The sequence below is a fragment of the Ascochyta rabiei genome, chromosome 4, assembly GCF_004011695.2.
Source record: "Ascochyta rabiei chromosome 4, complete sequence".
NCBI classification, from domain to species: domain Eukaryota; kingdom Fungi; phylum Ascomycota; class Dothideomycetes; order Pleosporales; family Didymellaceae; genus Ascochyta; species Ascochyta rabiei.
Window position 1 is genome coordinate 549,948 of NC_082408.1, and position 22,840 is coordinate 572,787.

Genomic DNA, 22,840 nt, shown 5'->3' on the forward strand with positions numbered 1-22,840 from the left:
TTAGTATTCTTAGTAGTTATTAAGGTAGATATTACCTTATGCTGCTGTGTTAACGTTAACTATATAACACTATACTTTTTTATAATTACTAAGTAGTTAAATTTTTCTCTAGGCTTTAGAGCACCTAGCTCTTTAAGGGCAGCGTCTAGTAATATTGTAGGGTTGAGTTGTGTAGTTGTAAAGTAGAGTATAATATATAGGGGGTGCACATCACACAAATCCGCACGTCATGCGCACGGACACGGTACTATCAACAATTTTTTTACATCAAACCTCATCATGGTCCCTTAGCACCCCTCCAAATCATATCCCCGCGTACTCCGACATCAAAACGAGGTGAACCGCTTGTGCAATGCAGACAACCCACTAATTACAAACTATGGGAACTGATCATTCGGACCAACCTATATTTCTGCGCACAGATGTATCCGCGACAAACGAATGCAGTATTTCATATTAACCACGCAAGGAGACATAAATCATTGGTGCTGTTTTCACACACTATTCCCTGAATTTGGGGTTTACTCTCAATTAGGCCAGAGTATCGTAGCCTACTAAAAGAGAACTGCATCAAATCATCAAATCATTCAAGCGCGGGAAGCGATAGAGGGTTTTTAACGTGTTCGCTCAAAGGGATAAGCTTCGATCAGTGTCGAGCAAACGATGTCAGTGAGAAACACGACAGTCTATCTGCACATCTTGGCTGTAGAGGGCTTCACTTAGTGAATTTTGACGGTCTTCCCTGATTTTCTCCAGATTTCGAATGCAAGGTAGGCAAGGCAACAATACAGCATCCGTGGCCGGGCCCACGGCAAACGGGCATCTCTTCGCCATTGACCTGGAGCTGGAGCTCCGTTTGAAAATGTACCACTGGTGAAGGCTCATTTGATTTCGTGACCCTTAACTGTTCGCATTCGTCGTCCTTCGCCCTGGCATTGGCTCATCGTTGAAGGGCTACACTTGCTCAGCCAAGCATATAAACAACTTTTGCGCACTCAACCTTTTGACTAGCCCGTCGACTGTAATCCACCAACTTTGCAGAATTTTGCCTTCAACTCGACCTCCCTATTTCCCCTGCATTTGGCTCACTGTCAATCAAGCTCTTGGTAAGCAAGCACGTCAGACATATACACGAGGCTCCACTGACAACATCGCGTATAGCTCGCTCTTATTCACCGCAGCAATACATCTAAATGGCCAAGAGACAGAGATCCACCTCCGAGTCTTCCGACAGGAACAAAAATAAGAAGAATAACGAGCCCAAGTACACGACACGTCAGCCGGTGCCTCGTGCCCGCGACATCCAAGCGCCCAGCATCCTAACAAGCCGCCAAACCGTCACCCCGGACGGCGAAGCGCCCATGTACTTCCGCAACCATGTCGAGTCTCGCGGTCCCATGGCGCAGATCCAATGGCACTCTCCCACCCCCGACGCATCCATCCCGCTCACCGAAGCCGAAGAGCGAGTCTGCGTGCGCAAGCTGATCACCGCCTTCACGAACATACAACACGCCAACGACAGCAACGGAAGCAAGTACAAGAAGAGGCTCGATCCGATGTCCGACTACTACCAACCGTGGGCCATTGAAGCATGCGCATGGGACATCGTGGTAGGTTGCTTGCACAACCCCTTTGCCCACTCCTTCTAACGCGTCCCAGAACGAAGTCAAGAAGATACACACAAACGGCTTCCAATACGACAAGATTTTTGACAAGGAAATATTGAGAGCCATGGAGCAGACCAAGAATCTCTTCTTCGACGAGCGAATCATCATCATCTGCCGGATGATCGAGGTACCTCCGCACCCACCGCCAATGTCCCACCAACTCCCATTAACCGACTCGACTAACACACTCCAGAACTCGAAATTCGTCGGCGTCAACCTTCTCAAGGATGAGAAGCTGATCACCACCATCGCCGCCCCTTTCAAGCTGTACGCCAGCTCCCTCTCCAACAATGTCTCTAACAGGAGGCGCAATGCGCTGTTGGTGGCGGGTCGGGAGGCGGGAAATGCCAAGGAGAGTGTCGAGGCTTGCGTTCCTCCTGGCTCTCCGTCGCCCGAGGACGCGGCTGCTGAGGCTATGTTGGTGCTCTCCAGCAGTGCACATCTCGACACCATCAACCGCTGGCGCTAGGTGGGAGGGCTCTCCGAGCTTACATGAGGCTGCGAGAGGAGATGTAGAGGCTTGGAAGACAGCTACAACATGGCTTGAGAACTGGGTCTGGCACGGGTGGTACAGGTGGTACAATTTCGAGGAGAAATGAATGAATGAATACTATGAAACTTGCTTTTTGACTTCACTCTTTGCAAGGTTTCCAACTACAGGGACGATCATGAGATCGACTACCATGTTCTGAACCCTCCCATGCAGCTTTGCGTTGACAGCACAGAACAATCGCTGGCTGCCTGCAATGAGCTCCTTCTCAGTAACTTCTCCCATAACATACTTCTCCGATAACATGATATACTCCGTCCAGTCATCCGGGCCAAGTGCACGCTGAACGCCTTCAAGCTCGGGAGGGATCTCGTAATCGTAACGTGGCTGAGGGCGATTATACTGCTTCATCGCGCGAACCATTCCTCGCGTTGTTATCGGGGGCAGTACAGGTTCACTCTCTGGCTCATTTTCGATTTCAATCGAAGTCGCAGGAGGGCTGATCTTATCTTTTGCATCAAGTGCCGTTTTTTGAGTTACGATCGTGCGATGAGCTTTCCTAGAGGCGATGGCTTTTTTCGACCCAGCAGGAAAGGGTCTGGCTGGTATGCTTTGCATATCTCGCGGTATGACATTTCCCGGTGTCTCCCTACCCGATGCGGACAACGGAATTGTACTGTCTTGCGTGAGTGAGGATCTGCGTAGGCTCGGAACTGCAGACTTGGTACTTCTTTTCAAGATCTTTGGTGAGTTCTGTGTGGACTGAGTAGGCGCAAATGAAGATTTCCGAGGCGCCTTACGGCCCACCGTGCTGGAGGGAAGACGAATTTGCTTCTGCAAAGATTGAAGTAGACTTGGAGATGACCCGGATGAAGCTTGCAGAAAGGGTAGTGCTGGCGAATGTTGAGAGTAGGCGTGCATGCCTGGCGTCGCTGTATCACCTGCGCTGCTTAAGGGCGAGCCATACGTAGGCGAGGTATTGATTGAGGCGTAAGGTTGGATTGCCTGATAGTTGGTCGGCGCAACAAGAGGCATGGACTGGCTATCTAAGTCCAGTGTTGGTCTTTTACCGGCGCCATCAAGTCCCCAGCCTAGGGTATTTGACTGAGGTAACAAGTCTGGAAACGGCCGATCGAGTACAGAAACATCATATTTTGGGATCGATGGGATATGCTGTACACTGTTGGAGGCTTCTGTAGTTATAGGCAATGGAGAGTAAGGTATGCCGTGTGCTGGAGGTTGTCCTGGCCTTTGAGCTTCTGCTTGCGCTGGGAAGCCGAGTGATCGTCGCTGGAGATAAGGATTTGGTGGCGCCATAGCATGATGGATGAAGTGAGATGCTGAAGTAGATGTTGTAAGTGGGAGCTGAGCTTGGAGTGAAGCTGCTTTGCGGCTGGATGGTTCTTACCTGCTAGTTCGCTACGACGCCAAAACGCACCTTCCATGCTCCTATAGCTCTTTTGCGCTCTATCACCCATTCCCTAGATCATGTTCGAACTTCGGGCTACCAGGCGCTCAAGATCAGGTTATCGAGGCTCAAAATTGCGGATATCGGGGTGCTGCAGTCTGCCTTCCTAACGTACCTCTTTCACGTGACTGCATTAGAAAGGCGCTGCAAATGTTAACTAGATCACTAACAAATGCAGACGCGCTCATTATGTCTACGCGTAGATTTTGCTAGGTTGAAGGCTAATGTTTTGACAGTGAGGCCAATAGACGACCCTCCAAGAAAGTCTATTTCCTATCATATGAGAGGCCATGCAAGGACTGACTGCAGACAGACCAAGGATACGTTGCGGGAGACTCGCCGGCAGGAGTCATGATGGTCGACGGCCCCTTTCGAGAGTCGCGACGGCGTGACAACAGCTACCAGGACCTCGAAGATCACCATGAAGGCGGGGTATCGATACTGCAGATTTGTGCGCTATGAGTCAGGTAGAGAATCACGTTCTGAAGGTTGTTGCGTATAATGTGAATGTAGGGAACGAATAGATGCAGACCCGCTTAGGACTATTGATCGTTGCGCACTCGTCCTGAGCTTATCAACGTAAAACAGTAAGCGAAAGCCGGGCAAGATCATCGAAAGCTTCGGGGACCAGAAATTGCATTACAAAAGTCAAAATGTGTTTGGAGGCACTGGAAGAGGGGAACGTCCACCTACAGAAACGGCAGTAGGGATTATAGTCAGCACATCGCCCTGCTTAAAAGCCTGGAAGTCTTTTCCTTGCGAAGACTCGTAATGCCTGATTTCATGTAGTGACCAAGAGAGGGCAAAAAGCAGATAGAGGAGAGAGCGAGAAACGTGTCCATGAATTTCATTTGATACTTGGAGTATTGGGTATATCGTTACAGACTGCATTGAAAAAAGATACACATGCAGGGCAGAAAAGGAAGGGGAAACCACAAAAAATAAGACCGGTTGCTACACGCGTAAGAGAGGCGTTGGCGTTGTAGATCCCCTGTATCGTATGCCATTCGCATTCTTAACACCAATCACCGCATGCTGAAGAAACCCTTTCGGTAGTCGCCTGAATCGGCCGATCTGCCCTTCAGTGACGCCCATTTCGAAGAGATGCTCCGGATGCCCTTGCGGTGGCGCTGAGAGTCGTTCGCGATCTCAATAACGGGTGGTAGGTCCGGCAATGCTGTGATTTCTTCCACACTCAAGAAGGAAGCAGTCCTGCCACTGGGAGGTGGATGAAGCAACAACGGACGAAGTACTGCTGGCCTCCTGAACTCCACGATCTGCTCAATAATGCTATCCCGCTCTTCTTCATCTTCCACTGTCAGGCTCGATGTCCGAGGCGCACGTTCAGAGAGAATAATTGGTAACCTTGGTCCATCGTTTTCAGATGGTTGACGTTTTGACTTGGGTGAGAGGGCGGGAGTTACTATAATCTCTATTGGTGATGGTGGATGTGATTCTCCGCCTGTAGAAAGACCGCCAAAGTGAAAGTCAAAGTCTTCAAAGCGAGCAGAAGTTTTCAAGAACTCTTGTGCGTCGAAGGGCGTCTCGCAATTCTCGGCAAAGTTCTGACATGCCTGCCACCAACTTTGGCTCTCCCTTCCTGGCGGTATGAGGGAGCTGGTACGTCTTGGAGGCGGTGGTGGAGGTGGTCTTTGCGGAGGTTTGAGGTCATCTGCTGGCGAGAGAATTTCGGGTGCACAATCCTCAACCATTGTAGGTGCGTCCTGCTCGATAAACGATAGTCGTGTTTGTAAGTCATGCATGATAGCGCGGTGTGTAGCAAGCTCAGTCTGAACGTTTTGGAGCATTTCAAAGAGCTTCTGGTTGGATTGCCGGAGCTGTGATTTCGTGGTGGACGCATACGAGGAGCGTCTCGTGCTTGTAGTGATGTCGGAAAACCTGTTCAACGTTTTGTTGCCCGTCGGCACATAAATCTTCGGCTCCTTGGTTGCCGCAGTAGGCACCTTGGTTGCTGTGGTGGGCTCCTCTGCTGCCACAATAGGCCGTTTGTCTGCTACAGTAGTCTCTTTGACTTGAGCTGGGGGCGCCTTGGTAGTTGTAGTTTCCATGGTCGTGCCAGATAAGTGCTTCCAGGCCGGATGGTCGTGTATTGGAAGAATAGTTCCAGGATATGAGGGCATCGGCGCACGCGTTGAAGAAGCCATGTTGAAGCGGTGGAAAGTCGTAAGACGAACTGAATGAGTGGCACCACCGAATCGATGGTCAAGTTGTCGCAAGTCGCGAAACGAGAGGGCCTACCATCCTTTTGATGCGCCGTTATGTTTCATCACCTTCGACGTCGCCTACAAACGCCTGACTCCAGAAGCGCTAATCTTGGTACGACGTGTGACAGAGACCAGGTTCGTTTGACAGGCTAAAGCGACGGAAGCAGGGGCATGGAGGCATTGCGATGAGCAATTTGGTAGACTCAGATGCGACGCGCAACCCGCCGCCAGGGATGATGACGACCGTGACTACATGGAAATTACTGCATAAAACCCCGTCAACACGCCGAATGTCGTCGCAAGTTTCACAGGCGGTTTGGCGTTTCGTCAAGAAAGGGAGGCGAGCATTTCCCGAAAGGATGACCCGGTACGCTAGCGATAGAGCGGCCAATCAGGAAAGGTCGGTTTCACGGCGGAGCGCATTCTATCCGCTCCCTCAATGATTTAGGCATGAATTCATCAAACTCGCATCCAATCTTCATAATTCCTCCTACTTGACAGGATCCCTGCGATGCTCAAAGTGTACCGTGGCCCAGAGATTACTTCCACAAGCGGGTCGAACCGAGACCTCCCACAGCTTTCACTCTACCACCGACTGCCAGCGGACTGCCCTCCCAAATCACCCAGTCGTTGTGACTTGATGGTTTGCCTTCGCGTATACCAAGGATCTTGTAGAAATTCGCCCCAACAAGGTCAAGCGCCTCGTCGAAAGACAGCCGGCCCTCGCTGTTTGCATACGCAATACCTGCAAGTAGACCTAGGTCTCTTGTCTCCCAAGTTTCCTCTACGCCAACGCCGAGATGCACACCAGCATCGAGTAATACGTTGATGGAGACATTGGTAAGTGGCGGGCCTGTGAGTCCACGGCGTTGGTCCCAGCTCTGCGCGTGCGGAAGCAGCGGTGCGAGAACAACGGCAATGTTCGATGCCGCAAGCTCTTCAGCAACGAGATGTGCTTCCGCAGCTCCGATGACCACAATGCGGAGTTTCTGTGAAGTGACAGACTCAACTTTTGACTTCATTCGAACAATGGAGGCGATAGTGTCCGCACTGTGTGCGCTGAGAACGAGTGCGGACTCTCCAGCTACTACCCGCTTCAGCCATGCCCTTTCGGTACTGTTCGTCTCCAAGTCGTAATCTCGCGCATCGCCGACTGCTTCAAGTAGCTTTGTCCGAAGTGCACCAACGGCGCTCGATATGCTAGGCGTCTTTCCTCCCTTCGCGCTTAGCGTCAATGGGTAATGCAAGGCAAGCTCTGGAAAGACAATGGCTCCATTTTCCAGAACATTCTTTGCGCCAGTGTTGAAACCCACGCTTACACCTTTCGAATCAATGCCTCCAGTGCCGGGGGCTGTAAAGGCTCTAGTGACGCCATGATCGAAGGCTCGAGCAAGTTGCTTGCCGCCAAACGAGAGACCATCAACTGCCAAGGCGATACCCTCTTCAGGATAGGGTCCGTCTTGCGTATCGCTTTCAGAGTCAATCTCAGCAAGGCCCAGAGACGAGCCGAATGCCACGAAGGGCGGCGTCAGGTGACCGTCTTTGAGATGTATTGTCTGAGTGGCAGCTTGCGCCGACTCCAGCTCGGCCAGCTCGGACGTGCAGCTACCAACGCAAGAGAGCTTCCCGTCAGAGACAACCGCCACGATGGACTCTTTATGGCTGTCCACTTTAGCTGGGTTGAAGCTTCCATGAACTTGAGTCACGCCTGTGAAGACCACCGTGTCACGAACAGCGTCAGCAACTTGCTCCTCAGCAAGATCTTTGTTCGGTTTGGTAGCTGGCACCAGTGGCTTCTTGAGCTCGATAGGATCTTGAAACTGCTTTGCACCATCGATCCAGACTTGAACCGGTGTAGCACCTGCAGTCAATGGATCTGAATCCCAAACAACGATATCTGCATCGAAGCCTGGTTTGATCTTTCCGATTCTGTTACCGAGACCAAGGAGCTCAGCAGGTGCAGATGTGACGCCGGCTAGAGCGGCATGATAGGGCAGGCCATAGCCATATGCTTTCGCCGCCTCAAATACGACATGCTGTGAATTGAGGACTGGGTTGTCTGAAACATAGGTTGGAGTGATGTTGTGTGCGTAAAGGATGGCGCCAGCCCGTTCAGAAGCGGTGTATGCCTCGACTTTGTAATACACTGTAAATCTATCGTCAGCACCGACTTGCTTGAACAGCTCTGATTGTAGCGAAAGGCAGAACTTTCCACTCACTGTTGTCAGCAAAGAGTGCGGCTGCTGGTGTGCCGCCCCACGTCCTCTTGAGTACCTCGGGTACGAGGTATGTCTGATGGGCATGATGGAAGGCGTATACTCGGAACTTGAACTCATTGGTGTGACGGACGAGCGCCTCCAAATCCGGAATCGTATAGCAGTGCGTATTCACTCGAACCTGTCCTCTCAACACTGCACCAAGGGTCTCCCATTGCAGGTCTTGTCGTAGATATGTGTCCATTTTATCAATCCCAACAGCGTCTGCCTTTGCACACCAGTCATCCTGCTCTTGCACATAGACTCGAGCCTGTTCCAGCGCGTGGCGGAACTCCCACGCTTCGCCAAGCCTGCTAAAAGGACCACGCTCGCCCACTTTGCCATAGACACGCTTGGGGTTTTCGCCGCAGGCCATCTTGAGATACCGCCAGGTCTTGTCGGGATCCGCAAGCAGGTCTTGCTGGCTGATCTCAGTGCGACCATTCTTTGGACCGACTGCAAACTTGAGGACGAAGGCTTCACCGCCAATGTTGTTGCCACTACCAGGGAGGAAGAGGGACGTAGTGACGCCGCCTGATTTGATGTACTCGAACTCAGGCTGAAGCGGGTCGATACCATCGAGAGACCGCACGTACGGCGTGATGTCTGATGACAGCTCGTTGACATCACTTTGCAGGCTGCCGAAACTCTCTAATCCTGCATGGCTATGCATATCCACAATACCAGCGGTCAACTGGCGGCCGCTAGCATCGAAGATCTCAGTGTCGCGAGGAAGATGATTTTTCTTAATGTGTGACTGAACGCTAATGATGAGGCCTTTGTCGACGAACACATCCGACGAAACCCAGCCCCAGCCCTTCCCAGCTCTTGCATCATCTTCAGACGTGCCTGCGGCCGGCTCTCCAGTCCACACAGTAGCATTGCGGATCAACACCGGTTTTGTCGAATTGACCCAACGCTTGTTGTGCTCGCGATGTACATTTGACTCCACAGGCTGTTGCCTCAAGCTTGGACAAGCGGCATGGTCTTGTTGTAGCTTCGCAACAGACAGGTTATTAATAGGGCGTTCTGTGTTGTGAGCGATTTTAAGAGTAGTGTAAGTAAGGTAGGTCAAAGCCGCTGCCCCCAAGAGACGGAATGTCTTGCGCTTCTGTCGCCGACGAAACCACGAGCGCGGCGCAGGTGCTGTTGTAGCATCATCGTATGTTGGCAGCCCTTCCGAGCGAAGCTTCTCCATACCGGCCTGCGATTGAAAGAAAATCGCGAGGTGTCGCGTGTATCCCGGTGTCGTGTTTGAATCTGATGGTTGGCTGAAGCTTTCGTGGTTTGTGGTTGATGAAGGGAGCCGCTGATGATCTAGATAAGGGACATCCAGCCCCCGCAATTTGTGGGCGTCACGCAACGAGCCTGTGGAATGACGACACAGTACACAGACGTTACACACCCTTGATGTGGCAGTGACCTGATGGAACCTAAGATAAATTGGAAGAACGGGCTTTGAGAATGTAATGCTTTCTGAGCTTGCGAGACAAAGGTCACGCTGCAGTTGCTGCCCGAAGCGGGCAAGTATGGGCCTAACCATATTCAGCCGACGCGTTCAACATGCACCCAAAGAGCCAACCTTCGAGCTACGTCTCAAGCCTGATTGTATGATTGGGCAATCTTGTGATGAATAGTATACAAATGATTTTTGAGTCCTAGATCACCGAGGCTGTAGCGTCTCCCATGAGGTCCCGTGTTCCTAAGCCTGTTTATAGATCTGCGCTTACTGGGAGTCTGACAACATATGATCTCGGGATCAGCAGAGTTGTGATAGGTCTTGCTCTCCCACGGGACCCATACGTCGTTTGTTGTCCAGAACACAACAGCTTGTCTTCGGACGGTATCATCAGACTTAGCATGCCTTCAGCCGGCTTTTGTTGAAGACGCATTTGGCAGGCCCCCCGCGAAGGCAAGTGGTAAATCAAATTGACCTTTCCCCTTCGGCGATCTTGGACCAAGACGAAAGATCAAGTTACCAGACAGCTTTATTCTGCTTTGATAAGCCACTCCCTTGTTACGATTGCTTGTCAACGGCTTCGTCGTCCTTTATCTGGGGCAAAGCGAGGCGCTGATATGGCTTTCGGTAACCCAGACTCCTCAAAATCTTCAGGAATTTTGGTCTTGGAATCGGTATCGTAAAACATACTCAGTCCTTGGAAGGGCGGGACAATATGCCCTATCAAGAGTCGAGATGACCCCCATCTATTCACGAGGCGCTTTCCCTTCTTGCTCCTTCACCAAACTTATTCTCCCACTCTTTGGTTCTTTCTCGTGCAGGTGCTGAGAACTGCGTACTCAGTCCACCTCTGCTCTTGACTTGCATCTTCTTTTCTGCTTCTTCCAGCTGCTTTAACTGATCTTCAGCACTCTGTATCTTTCTTTCAAGCGCAACTTCAAACATATCCCTGTCTTTTCTTCGACCTTTCAGTCCGTTGTCTTCCAGGTCAAAGTACAAAGCCCAGCGTAATCCTTCTCGACCCCATGGCGTAGAGTTGTCTTCATCAGCTCCATCCCACTCATCGATCGCAACGAAGCCTTCCCAACCATCGAAAAGCATCATGCGTTCATCTTGTGTCCAGTCCCATACCCCTACGATGTGCTCAATGGATCCACTCCGATTGCTGTACTTCAGCTCATATGTATCCTTGTCACAATAGACCCAGTTCAACATTGGCGGATCATCACTGATCGTGCTGACCAGTCCTCTTTCCGGTGGACATCTTGAATCATCTGGATACTGGATATAGAAGCCAGCAAAAGCATGCATCGGTGGATTCATCTCTTTGCTATCGTCCGGAGGCAATGGCTTTCCGTCGTCGTCGCGCGGTACCACCCAGGCCTTGTCGTGTCTCAATATGACGGTTCCATAATCAACCTCGTCCTTCGCGATAGGATCCTTGGAGTCGCAATTGACAAGCAGGTTGAATTTGATCATGCGCGTTTCGTTCGCGGCCTCTTCATTTTGTTTCTTTTGGTACTCAACGCCCTCCGCGATACCTGTCACGACCGGAATGGCGACAACGCAACCACCAAGAAAGAGGCTCAAAGGTAGCGACATGACTGATATGTATTGTGATATAAACGTGGTATGCACTGAATCCTCGAAGGCTGCTGTTCCAAGTTGATTCACAGGCGCTAGCGACAAGCGCGTTACGTCATCGTTTCGCTTCGCACGTTTGAACATTTACTTCTCGATCTCCAGCATCGTAACTTTTGCCGAAGCGTGCATGCATCAGATTACCGAGCCTTATTCTATCGTGCTTCCTGAGTTTGTAGAGTATCGTCTTGCCTGCCAGGGTTGCCTGAAGGGAACGAGCGACAAGAGTTTAAGGAATGATTTGCATAGCTATGCTTCTTTAGTACCACAACTCATTCCACTCTTTGTGCTTCGCCATTCATCTACTACATACATGGTCGACTTCGCTTTCGCAAATTTCTTGTTTCCCCACGATGCAACGCCGACAAGACACACGGCGACTCACACAAATTGTGTCTTCGTGAGTGTCGCACTGCTGTCAAATAGCATGAGCGTGATGTTGACTGGCAGATCTCTGGCTCCGCTGCGTCGCTCATCCTGATAGTCCTGGTCATGAACGTGAAATTCGTCGTTTGTTTGCTGCTCTTCACTCGTTCAGCAGTTCATCAGAGTGTTCTTAAAATGAATGATGTCCAAGTACGCAATACAGGCCAGCGAACTGCTGAGTAAATCAGACCCATTAGAAGATTCGTCTATGCACTACGAGCAAGGTTGATGAACGGCCGGTGGAGCGTGCCTCGGCTCCACTTCCTAGTGCTGCTGACTAACGGCGTCCCATCAAAACTTCTTCGATCGCCGCCGCCACTTCCTTTTCTCTATATAGAAAGTTGCACCCAAGCAATTTGACATCAAACTTCCTATTCTATGAATTTGGCGTTGATATAGCTTTGGGGAGATCGAATCTTTGCTCCCAAGAACCCCTGCGCACACTCAATGCGCTGATGGTCCCGTAGCTCCGAGACATACCATAATTGATCGTACACGTTCGCTTTGACGACACTCGATTGAACCGACGACACCTGGCGCAATGTATGCATGAACGAACGTCGAGCAATTGAGAAGGTTATTTGAGCGTGCGGACTGTCACGATGGGGCGGCGCAAGACGAAGGACATCGATGCGCTAGTCGCGCGAATGAGCACGATGAGCATCGAGAATATCTCCAATATTGCGTCGATCACGGAGGATCTGGATCGCAAGCCGTTTCGCTTCTTCGACCTGCCGTACGAGCTTCGTCTGCGCGTCTACGAGCTGCTGCTCATCTTTCCAAAAACGATGGACCTTGATCCCACGAACCACCGCACCGTAGCGCCGTCTCTCCGAATGTTCTACGCATGCCACCGCATGCACGACGAAGCCTCGCGCGTCTTCTACGGCCGCAATACGTTCCGCCTTTTCCCCATACATGGGCGCTACATCAACGCGAAATACCCGCTCTTCGCGCGAATGCCTCGCAAGTACCGCGCGCTCATAACACGGCTAGAACTGCGGCTCGGTCCAGGCTTCACGTCTCCGCCGAAAGGATGGGTTGTGGACAGCCGACTGGGGCTCACAGCTGTGACAAAGGCATACAAGCTCAAGATCTTTGTTGAGGTCGATCCAGCGTCGAGCGAGATCTTTGAAGGTTTCAGAACAGGCGAGAAGACCTTCTATACCGAGTACTGCGTAGGGCTGCTGAGGGCCTTGTTTATGCAGATCCCCTCGGTAGGTGAGGTTGAGTTCGATGCGTATCCGAGTGTGAGTAAGAGCAGTCCACTGCTGAAGGGGCTGTTGGACGAGGCGAAGCTCAACCAGAAGAGGGTTGCATGGGGCCCAGAGAGAGGGTGGGATAAGATCGTGGATAGGGATTTGGTGGGTATACTGGAGAAGATGGGCCTGGGAGGTCTTTGGGCTTAGCGATTATGAATGAGATGAATTACGACTTCTACATCTTGCCCCTTCTTTACTCGCTATTGATCTCGCGTCTTTAGATGCGATTGATGCTGCGTACCTGGGCGTTCCTTCCCTACAGATCTCGACCCACACGCCAAGCCTGGCAAAGGACACTCGGCCGGCGTCGAACGCAGCGATCCAACAACAGCAGCCGTTCAACAAGCATCACCATTGAGCACAACACATGTCACGACGTCACCTTTAACTGCATCTCTTTCGCACTGTGATCATTGCCAGCATCGTCATCGGAGTCAGCATGATCGAGTGTCTCGCCGTGTGAGAACACCGTATGTCAAAGCTGGGATATATACGACCTCAACTACCTTGAAGCACACTTTAAGTTGTGAAAGGAAGAGGTGTCGATCTGGCTTAACGAGTCAATTTCAGAGGATGTGACAACGATACTGGTTTGATGACAATGGCATCAGCACCCAACCAAGATTTGATCAGGTCTTGCATCTGTTCATCTCTTTTGCGGCTCCTAGTACATGCATCAAAACCAGCCAGAGCTGATTTTAGCTCAGAGTCGTGTGGATGATTCTGGAGGATGAATCCTACTGAACGGTTAGGCAAGGAGTAACGTGCACAAGGCCTAGCACTCACCAGTAGGGGGTGTGACGCTTCACCATTGGCGCCTGCAGCTGCAGACCTACATCCACACGCCCATCGTGGCGGAACACGCTATACCTGATTCTCTACGCAGACTTGCGTAGACAATCAGGTATAGCGCTTCTGCACAGTTCATCGCCTAAGCTACGAAGGAGCTAGTATCTGGTGTTGCACCGCACACCCTTGGACGCTACCAGTAATTGGTCTAGCGTTACCTCCAACATCTCAATTCAAACGTCGCAGCATGCATGCTCCTTCATCTATGCTGTTCAGTCGTCGGTCTCCATCTGGAATACAGGGCTAAAATCAATTTGCTTGTTCAAATGCCATGCATAGTCGTTCGAGAGCTTTGAAATGAACAAACGTGCAACAGCCCGAAACACCGAGAAAAGCGCAGAGGATTGCTTAGGCTTCTTTCCTGACGATCTACATGACAAGGCGCGGTCTTGGCTGATTTGTTACAGCAGGAGCTCTGTGACATGGTTTTTAACCAGAGAGAATTTCCCCCCATAAGATTCTTTGTGGTCATCCCCTCGATTGGTGTTCACGACATGCTGAGTTTGCTCACTGTCAACACACATTATGTCGCCACGACTATCTGTCCACACCTTGTCTACCTCTTCATACCTGGCTGATTAGCTTTTTACCCACGTCTAGGTATCCGTGAGGTACACTTTTAGATCAAAGAAACACCTTCGAAGCACAAAAGCGTGGGAACCTCGGCGAGTATGTTTGCTTCTGTCTGCCGACACTGGAAATTTGTCCATGAATGTAACACGGCAAATACACTCAGCTGATAGCCAATCACGCTGCCCGGTCACGTCCTCTCCACAGACGTCATCTGAGGGATGTCAGCCTGTCGTTGTTCCCATGACAAGGTTGGCTCAGGCAGGATATAAAGGCTCCATAATGTTGCCGAAACAGTATGCTTTGAAGATCAAGCTTCCGATATCGAACTGGATCTTGGGCACACATTTTTTGCCATGCTTCAGTGCATGCCAGAGCCAACTATCTCTTTCGCCTGTTGACTCATGTACAGATCCTGTCTTCTCGTCACAAGCGCTACCCCTGAGAGCCTTTCTTAGGCCTTCGAGATATGCTTCGCGCATCTCCTTTTCACCAGTTACGACATGTTTCAAGAACAGTTGAGTCCACCGATGCCAACAAGAAGAGCCCTACATGCCCGTGGCCAACCATGGACGTATCTGTGCACATATAAATGCTCAGCGACCGAACGGCATCGTCATAAGAACGACAAAAACATGTTTCTTGATACAGCCTCCTATGGACAACAGTGAAAGACGCTCTCCACGCATATCGTTTGCATGTCACAACACCGTCAGTATGGACCGAGCTCAAGCTTTCCACGCTGCTCAGTTCACTGCCGTTCACCTACGGCAACGAATCAGCTGAAAGGCCGGGGGGTGGCACATCCTGCTCATGCGCTTCAGAGGAATCAATACAGCCGAAAAAGGAAAGGTCGTCGACGGTGGGCATGCAGTCCCACTGCGTCAATTCACCCTCGCAGGACGCTAAGGCCACCTAGTGCTGTCTTGCTGCCCCGTCTGAGCATAAAATGCTCTCCCAGCTCGACGTGGCTCTCACCATACACAACTGCAATTGTCAACCACAGTCGTTTCAACAGCAATTGCATCGTTACGTTCTTTCCGCATTTTTATACTGTCCTATATACTTTACTCCAAAAATTACCTTTTATATTCCTTCACACACTTCCAAATGTCTCAGTACCCATTCCCATCGAGTATTGCTCCTCTCGAGCCCTACTACGGCAAACAGCTCACCGAAGATGAGTCCACCTGGGGCAGCTCTAGCAACCCGGCGCTACCTGCACTTCGCCCAGGTGCGGCGAGTGATGTTTTCATGGGCGCCAGTACCTCACACAACTGTAAGTCGGTTTAACTTCAAGCGCTGAGAATATTGACCGACCTTGTTACAGATGAGGACGAGGACCAAGACTTCTTCGAGGCGATGCAATATAACACATCCGGCATAGCGCATGATGAGTATTCATTTGCAGAGAACCTTGAGGCTTCCTGGCCTTCCCACGTTGCTCAAGACCCACTTCAACTGCCCACGAATGACATCAGTGATCAGACACTAGGGCGTTTCGACATGTCGACGGCCATGTCCGACCCGAACTACTTCAGTAGCATCGCGGCATCGACTAATAGGGTTACTCAAGCCGTCGAAGTGCCTACATCTTTGCCGCCTACTGAGTTATCAAACTGTTTGTTGATCGATCCGCTATCTGAGACGAGCATTAACGCCTTAGCAGTTGACTCCAGTTACCAGGGCCCAGCAGTCGCAACCAAAGCATCAAGTCACCCTCGTGCAGCTGGTAGCGATGACGACGACAACGATGCGGACGACTCCTCCAGTGATCTGAGGATAAACATGGCCGACAAGGTACCTGGGCGTGGAGGCTTCCAACATGCTTTCCTTCGAGACGGTAAGTGTGGTTCGACACCTTTAAGTCTACATTCTGACCTTGCTGTAGCCACGGAAAAGTCTCAAGGCAATGTTCCCGACGATTCATCCTTGGAAGCGACACAAAGGATACCTTCTTCTTCGCTCATCGAGGCGCGCGTTATTGCCAAACCCCGCAAGTCGCGGGGCAAAAAGCAGCTGAACAAGAGCTCCACCGCTACAGAGCAGGTCCCTCCTGTATTTCCAGAGCCTGACGCAACGTACGACTTCGCCGTCACCGACAAGGACGATGTCTTTCTGGACCCGAAACCGGAGGCGGAGTTTGGCACGCACGAATCCCACCTTGTGAAGAAGGTCAGCGATGCCACTCGCGATCTCAAGGTGCAGAACAAGCCTGTGTCGCAGACATTGCCGACTCTAGGGCAGCAGCGGGTACTCTGGCATCCGCCTGCTGACGATCACTCTATCCCGACAACACCAGCTCACTATAAGATCTGCTTTGATCTGTTGGTCAGGGCTATCGACTACAGTGGGGAAGATGTTGTCGAGAGGCGCGATTCAAAGGAGTTCCAGCGACGCTGGATTGATCGCGAACATTACGACCCGGGTTTTGTTCAGGTATTAGCAAAGCAAGTCCTCGTAAGTGTCGTTAGGCATCCTTCTAAATATCGTAGACTAACACCAGTCACAGGACACGATGATTGACGTCCATCGTAACGGCTGGACATATTATGTTCAGGATCCCGCGTTCAGGCTGATGTACCACAAGACCATGTATTTCACGTTCAGGGATCGCTTCAACGTCACTGCGCTTGTCCTGAAGGTAATTCTGACGATAGTTCCCAATCTTGAATTATTTTTAACCGTTTTACAGTACTCGAAGACCACTTGTGACGGCATCTTGAAAGGTCAGCGTCTGTACGATGTTATCGGGAACTCGTACCACCTTGAAACCCGGGTGACAAGCAACAAGAAGGCAAACAGCGACCGCGCCATCAAGCTTGCCAAGATCAAGAAGGAGGAAGAAGCCACGGGGCAGAAGGTAGCCAAGCGCACTCACGATGCAAACGAAGAAGAAGAGCCGAGCGATCAGGCCAACAGCTCCAAGAAGCCCAGAAAGCGAGCTATTGTCAGTGGTGGCACTCATCTTCCAGCGGAGGCACCCTACACAGTATCTTCTGGACTTATAGCAGAATCTGCAACAAATACAATCGCCAAGGTCCCTCGCTCAAGGGCCGTTGGTCGTGGGTCTGCGAAGACCTCCAAGAAGCGCTCCACAAAGATAGCGGCCTCCAAATCTCCTGTACTCGACGATGACTCTGCTGAGATTGCTCTTGGCAATGATACTCGCAACTCCGGCACAAGTTGATCCTCCAGTCCAGGACTCTGGTGACGCACCACCTAGGCCCACGAGTCCAAAGCGTAGGCTCTCGCAGATCCAGGAAGAAGATGAGCATGACGAGGAAGACTCAGTCGTACCACCTGCGAAGAAAGCCAAGCCTACCTCAAAAGCAATCGCTAGGGGCAAAAAGTCGTCTGGGAAGGCAACTTCCAAGCCCAAGTCAGCCAGCCAAGCTCAAAACAAAAGCGACAGGTCTGATTACGAAGAGCGACCCAGTAACTGAGGCAAAGATAAGGGCACTTTCAAGTCCGCCGCTAGCACATGTGCTAGGTGCACCGCCACACGCTCTTGAAAGTCCGTTGCTGAACCTTTGGCTGACTCTCCCTCTAAGATTGAATGAGTCCCTGGTGGCACTCCACGTGAGTAGATCGTAGCAGCTCTCGTCGAGATCCAAATGCAGATTCCGACAAAGGACACACAGCTCGCTTGTCTTGATAAGAAGCCCGAGCTTGGTACGGATGTTGTTGATCGCGAGGCTCATAGGCTGGAACGTGCTTTGCCTAACCAAGCCACCCTCGTTGCTACGACTACCTCAACCACTGGCAACTCGACGAGCTGCAACTTTCTGGACTCCACGCCCATTGAAAAGCTGTCATCAAGCTTGTATCATCCCACTCACTCAGTGGATCTAAGCGGCTCTCCCAGCATCGCAGGTTGTAGACTGGTTCTTACTACCGAGTCTCCCTCCGAAGCTGCTTCTGTCGCTGGTCCCACTCTACTAAGATACATGGAACAGCAGGTCGCGTTCGCCTTTGACAACAGGCTATCACAGGTATGACGAGAGCTTTCGATACCTGTGGCGTTGAACAGTGGATGCTAGGGTTGCACGAAGTCTTCTTTGGCAGTGAAAGCGGCCGTTCAGAAAGGACAGGATGTTGTTTTGAACGATGATGTGAGATGGCTACCGGAGGGCAGTTTGTTACCCTGGGTTTGGAAAGTAAAACGTTTACTGGATTGCCGATGCATGACGCTCCACCACAGGTGTTGAAACCGTAACAGGCAGGAGCCAATATTCTTTTTAAATGCCATATCAATCTCGGTTTTGCTACATCGTGACCTCAATTCCATCCAGATCATGCGTCCATCCCTGATGACATGTCTCTTTGAAACAGTAGCGAGTCGACGCTGAGATAAGAACATGATTGTACAAATGTCGACAAACAAATAGTACTGCGTGCGCAGCTCGACACCCTGCATCTAGTTGAAAGCATCGTCCTGGTCGAGTCATACCGAGTCGCCCTATATATGATACTGGTGTAAACAAACTGGCCGGTTGAGAACTACAGTGGCCCACAAAGCCATGTTCCCAGAGGCAACGAAAGGCGAGCGCAAGAAGGCTGCATGAGATAGAGTGCTGGCTCACGTGTAGCGGCTGGCGCGCATCTCGCTTTTGGTAAGAGCAGCGTATTCCTGGACCCTAGATCCTTTCTTTTTCGCCTGACTTGCACCCGTCGGAAACAGCTCACGGGTCGCAGATTCACATGCATTATCTTGATTTTGCCCCCACGCCGATCTTCAACGTTCATGGGGTTACACAACCCCCCCCCCGGCTCGGTGACGTCATCCGCCACCGTTTGCGCGAGACGCTATCATGCGCAGTACGCGCATGGCTCAACCTAGCACGCCTGTAAGACTTGGGTGCAGCTGTCCCCTAAAGTGTCACACCCACAGCCCTGGTGTCCCGCAGGCGGTGCAGATGCTCCGCTTTGAGTACGGGCTATTTCTCCGATGCCTCAGGTGCTTATTTCCACATGGTTGCACCAATCCCAAGCTCGTTGTTGCAAAGTGCGGTGTACTTCTCCGAGCAGGTGAAGATGATAACGGAATGAACAATGAACCCCCGCCTCTTGCATTACTGAACTCACCGTCCTTGGACCATGGCGCTCACCTTGACTGTACCGGGTAACTCAAAGTCAGCAACTACGCACCTTGACTCACATTGATTCCTACAAACCCAGCCGCACCAGCAGGCTGTTTGCCAGCACTGCCCAATTTAGCTCTGCGACCGCAAGCGGCGACCAGCACACACAATGTCGCAACCAGACTACCTCTCCTATTTCCCACAAACACCCAAGGATGACCGCAGAAGGACCTGGCCAGCTAGGCCCCCTATAACTGAAAGCAAAAGTTCGATAGCGATGCGCGAGGTTATTGCGCCATGGGCAGAGATGCCCGCCACACCACCCAGCTGCCGCACCGTGAGCTTCTCTCGCTGGTCGAGATTCACGACTTCCGGCTGCAGTACACCGACCGGCGAGCTGAAGGCGTCGAAACTTTGCGCAAACTACGGCACGAGTCCAGCGTACAATCCTCCAGCCAAAGAATGGACCTATTTGGGTGCAGAACAGCCGCTGCGATGCGGCAAGCCTGAAGCCCACAGGAGCAGGCATCACCGACAGCAGAACTCACAGCAGAGCTCAGGCACATGTCCATCGCTATCCTCGACAGCCAGCACGACGGTCAGCAGCAGCAGCCAAACAGAACCGATGGACTTTCGGCGGCGAGACTTCAAGCGCGCAAGCACGAGCTCGCAGCTGACAGAGTCGTTCAAGCCGTCGTCTGCCAAGGGCGGTCAGGAACAGCCTCCTGGAATGCTGGGCCTGATAGCAAAGCTTGGTTTGGACGCATTGGACTGCCAGGAGCTTCCTTCGGCGTTTGATTCTGAGGATGAAGACGATATCGATATGGAGGATTTAAGGTCCGGCGCGTTGGTGGCTGGTTCCAAAGGTGGTCTCGGCCGCCCACAGCAGGGCGACAGGATGAAACGGTGACATTGCGGTGGTCCAAGGGAGGGTATTCCAGGAACGGCGTTCGCATCTTGTGTTAGCGGCATCAAGCATTCATCATCAGCATGTGCATAGACATGCATCTCCATAGAGGCGTGAAACGGCAAAGGCGGGAGGGAGCAAGAGGGAAGAGTCCTGCTTAGTGGACATGTACCTGCAGCTAGTTCGTGGCCCAAGCTCCAGATCCAATTCAATGACGCTGTTCACCACATCACAGCTTGCAAATTCACAACTCCAAACACACTCACTGTATCATAATGGAACGACAAATAATATACCACACGCGCTCCCTGTCGCAGAGCCTCATCTTCTCCACCACACGCCGCTCCTCTGCCCTCGCATCCTCCCGCCCCGCCGCATCACCGCGATCATGCACGTCCAGCCTGCGCTCCCAGGCCCGCCGCATACATAACACGCGGCCAGTGCTCATGCAATCCAAGCCCCCCAAGTCGCGCGACCGCGGCCCTAAGAGCGAAGAAGACACGCAAACTGACTTTGGCGCGCTCGATGTCTTGCGCAACACGGCAGCGCCCGCAACAAGCATCGATGCGACCACGAGCGACGGGTTTGCGCTGAACAACCAGATGCGCGTTAGCGGCTGCGGACTGCTACTTGTGGGCGGCGAAGCGTTCAGGTGGCGGCCGTGGGTGCAAGCAGAGCGCAAGGAAGGCACCGTTGCGGAAGGCGGCTTAGGCGATGATGCCATGACAGGGCGGCTGACGAATGCAAAGGGCCAGTGGGAGGTACATGAGGGTGCGTGGGGGGTGCTGGAGCTAGTGTGGCCGAAGCCCGGTATGCACGATCCTTTTGCGGGGGTTCTCCGCGAAGACATTGCTTTGAGCTGACATTTGTAGATTTACTGATTATTGGCACTGGGCCGAGTGTTATGCCGCTTGCACCTGCTGTGCGAAAGTACCTGAACGATCTTGGTATTCGGCTAGAGGTCCAGGATACGCGGAATGCGTCGGCGCAGTTCAATCTGCTGGCGACTGAGCGCGGCGTTGGACAGGTTGCGGCGGCGTTGATCCCTACAGGGTGGCGGGATGGAAGAGGCATTGACGTTGACTGAGGCAGTGAGTGTTCGTTTTCGAGCTGTGCCTGCGTCCTCACCTAAATACTACCATGTCACATACTGTACACTACAAAAGCACCCAAGGGGTGGCTGCTATTTTCAAGTCTACGATTACGTTACCGTTTGTCTCATCATCTGATATCAGCAGCAAACAGGAAGTCACGAAATCTACGAAATTCCCTCGCCACACCCACCTCAACTTTACAGCCTCGCGGTACCAAACCCAACCTCCAACCTTAACCGTGGAACTCAACCGCACTCTTAACCATGTATGACGCCTCGGCACCACTCGAAGAAGACACAGACGACGAAATGCCACTGCTTGAACACCACTGGGACGACGATCACCCACCAATACACTCGCTTCCTGCCCACGCTCTCTCATCGTCCATGGAGTGTCTCTCATCCCTCACCGATCCAGTACGAGCCTACTTCTTCCCCACTGCGTCGGGCAAACCGCGCTCGAAGTCTGCAAGCCATGTCGAGCGCTCACCACTTTGTAGCACGAAGACTTGTCGAGAGTCGATCGAGTTACTACAAGCGCCGCCTCCAAGCGCGCAGGCGAACGGGGAGACGAAGAGAGCGAGTCTGCGCGCCGTACGAGAGAAACGGCAAACCGCTTACCTTCTCGCCTCACAAGCTAAGCGCGAGGGCCAGCATCGCCACCAGCTAGAGCTGTTTCGTGGTTTATCCGGCAGAGACGGAGAGCGCAGCCAACTGCCAAGGAGGGAGAAGAGGCAGATCAACGACGCAGAGATGGAGAAGCTGTTAGCCCCTGTTCAGAGCAAGTTGAATCGGTTGAGAACGACGACGATCCCGCCCTACAATTCCCGCATCAACGTCAAGTATGGAGCGCAGGTGCTGAAGGATAGACTTCTGCCTGTTGGCAAGCATGTCTTGGCGCTATTGCAAAGAGAGAGAGAGGAGAGGCGGGGAGCGCTGGAGATTGAGATTTGGTGAGTCGCTGGTTCCTTTAAGGTTTTTCTAGTTGCTATGGTTTTGGAAGGTGATATGAGCGAGGTGCTGACACATGGCAGCAAGCATATTGCGGACACGTACTGGCCGAGCGAGGTTGTTGAGGTGAGTCATTTGAGGGTCATGGAGATTTACCGCAATGCGGTGTTTTATGAGGAAATGGAGGTGGAACCGTGCTTTGGAGAGGAGGTCAAAGGTGGTTGACTGTGGGGTTTAGGAGATGCTGCGGAGGTTAGAAGTGTATTTTGTCACGTTGAATAAGGCGGAATCCTTTCAGACGATCCATAAGTCTACTTCACCTTGCCCTGGCTCCTGCTCTTTCTAGATTTGGCCATGTCCGTGCGCAAAGGGCGCTCTCGCTGGAGGGCTTTGCTTGGAAGGCTTCTTCACCTCCCCTCTCACCCCACTACCTGATCTCCCACTGCTGCGACCGATTTTTCGCAGTCTGACACTCCTCACCACCGCTACTGCG

General features: G+C 51.9%; 10 protein-coding genes across 11 annotated transcripts, besides 2 other annotated features; 6 read left to right on the top strand and 4 right to left on the bottom strand.

Annotated features, from left to right (window-relative positions):
• Positions 1–34: part of a tandem repeat that runs on past the window's edge.
• Positions 1–247: part of a mobile genetic element that runs on past the window's edge.
• A 946-nt stretch (positions 248–1,193) lies between these two features.
• On the top strand, positions 1,194–2,136 carry EKO05_0002598 (uncharacterized protein; the record flags this gene model as incomplete). Of its 2 annotated transcripts, XM_038937811.1 has the most annotated exons (3): positions 1,194–1,610; positions 1,660–1,794; positions 1,861–2,136. In XM_038937811.1, 3 exons carry the CDS (start codon positions 1,194–1,196, stop codon positions 2,134–2,136), a joined length of 828 nt encoding a protein of 275 aa, XP_038801193.1. The 2 variants fall into 2 exon arrangements, with proteins under 2 accessions (XP_038801193.1, XP_059491933.1); XM_059635950.1 differs by having other exon boundaries at positions 1,660–2,136.
• A 141-nt stretch (positions 2,137–2,277) lies between these two features.
• Positions 2,278–2,568, bottom strand: EKO05_0002599 (uncharacterized protein; the record flags this gene model as incomplete). Its single annotated transcript, XM_038945087.2, has 1 exon — positions 2,278–2,568. The coding sequence occupies one exon, from the start codon at positions 2,566–2,568 to the stop codon at positions 2,278–2,280; it is 291 nt and encodes a 96-aa protein (XP_038801194.2).
• A 2,082-nt stretch (positions 2,569–4,650) lies between these two features.
• Positions 4,651–5,790, bottom strand: EKO05_0002600 (uncharacterized protein; the record flags this gene model as incomplete). The annotated part of the gene is made up of 1 exon (XM_038945088.1): positions 4,651–5,790. The coding sequence occupies one exon, from the start codon at positions 5,788–5,790 to the stop codon at positions 4,651–4,653; it is 1,140 nt and encodes a 379-aa protein (XP_038801195.1).
• Positions 5,791–6,389: 599 nt separating this feature from the next.
• Positions 6,390–9,303, bottom strand: EKO05_0002601 (uncharacterized protein; the record flags this gene model as incomplete). Its single annotated transcript, XM_038938091.1, has 2 exons — positions 6,390–7,996; positions 8,070–9,303. The coding sequence occupies 2 exons, from the start codon at positions 9,301–9,303 to the stop codon at positions 6,390–6,392; spliced, it is 2,841 nt and encodes a 946-aa protein (XP_038801196.1).
• Positions 9,304–10,314: 1,011 nt separating this feature from the next.
• On the bottom strand, positions 10,315–11,166 carry EKO05_0002602 (uncharacterized protein; the record flags this gene model as incomplete). Its single annotated transcript, XM_038945089.1, has 1 exon — positions 10,315–11,166. The coding sequence occupies one exon, from the start codon at positions 11,164–11,166 to the stop codon at positions 10,315–10,317; it is 852 nt and encodes a 283-aa protein (XP_038801197.1).
• Positions 11,167–12,233: 1,067 nt separating this feature from the next.
• Positions 12,234–13,040, top strand: EKO05_0002603 (uncharacterized protein; the record flags this gene model as incomplete). The annotated part of the gene is made up of 1 exon (XM_038945090.1): positions 12,234–13,040. One exon carries the CDS (start codon positions 12,234–12,236, stop codon positions 13,038–13,040), a length of 807 nt encoding a protein of 268 aa, XP_038801198.1.
• A 2,382-nt stretch (positions 13,041–15,422) lies between these two features.
• Positions 15,423–17,502, top strand: EKO05_0002604 (uncharacterized protein; the record flags this gene model as incomplete). The annotated part of the gene is made up of 5 exons (XM_038938071.2): positions 15,423–15,591; positions 15,643–16,155; positions 16,204–16,772; positions 16,825–16,956; positions 17,008–17,502. 5 exons carry the CDS (start codon positions 15,423–15,425, stop codon positions 17,500–17,502), a joined length of 1,878 nt encoding a protein of 625 aa, XP_038801199.2.
• Positions 17,503–19,565: 2,063 nt separating this feature from the next.
• On the top strand, positions 19,566–20,306 carry EKO05_0002605 (uncharacterized protein; the record flags this gene model as incomplete). Its single annotated transcript, XM_038945091.1, has 1 exon — positions 19,566–20,306. One exon carries the CDS (start codon positions 19,566–19,568, stop codon positions 20,304–20,306), a length of 741 nt encoding a protein of 246 aa, XP_038801200.1.
• A 272-nt stretch (positions 20,307–20,578) lies between these two features.
• On the top strand, positions 20,579–21,390 carry EKO05_0002606 (uncharacterized protein; the record flags this gene model as incomplete). The annotated part of the gene is made up of 2 exons (XM_038937745.1): positions 20,579–21,113; positions 21,176–21,390. 2 exons carry the CDS (start codon positions 20,579–20,581, stop codon positions 21,388–21,390), a joined length of 750 nt encoding a protein of 249 aa, XP_038801201.1.
• A 270-nt stretch (positions 21,391–21,660) lies between these two features.
• On the top strand, positions 21,661–22,572 carry EKO05_0002607 (Pyruvate kinase; the record flags this gene model as incomplete). Its single annotated transcript, XM_038937857.1, has 2 exons — positions 21,661–22,349; positions 22,431–22,572. The coding sequence occupies 2 exons, from the start codon at positions 21,661–21,663 to the stop codon at positions 22,570–22,572; spliced, it is 831 nt and encodes a 276-aa protein (XP_038801202.1).
• Positions 22,573–22,840: the final 268 nt, after the last annotated feature.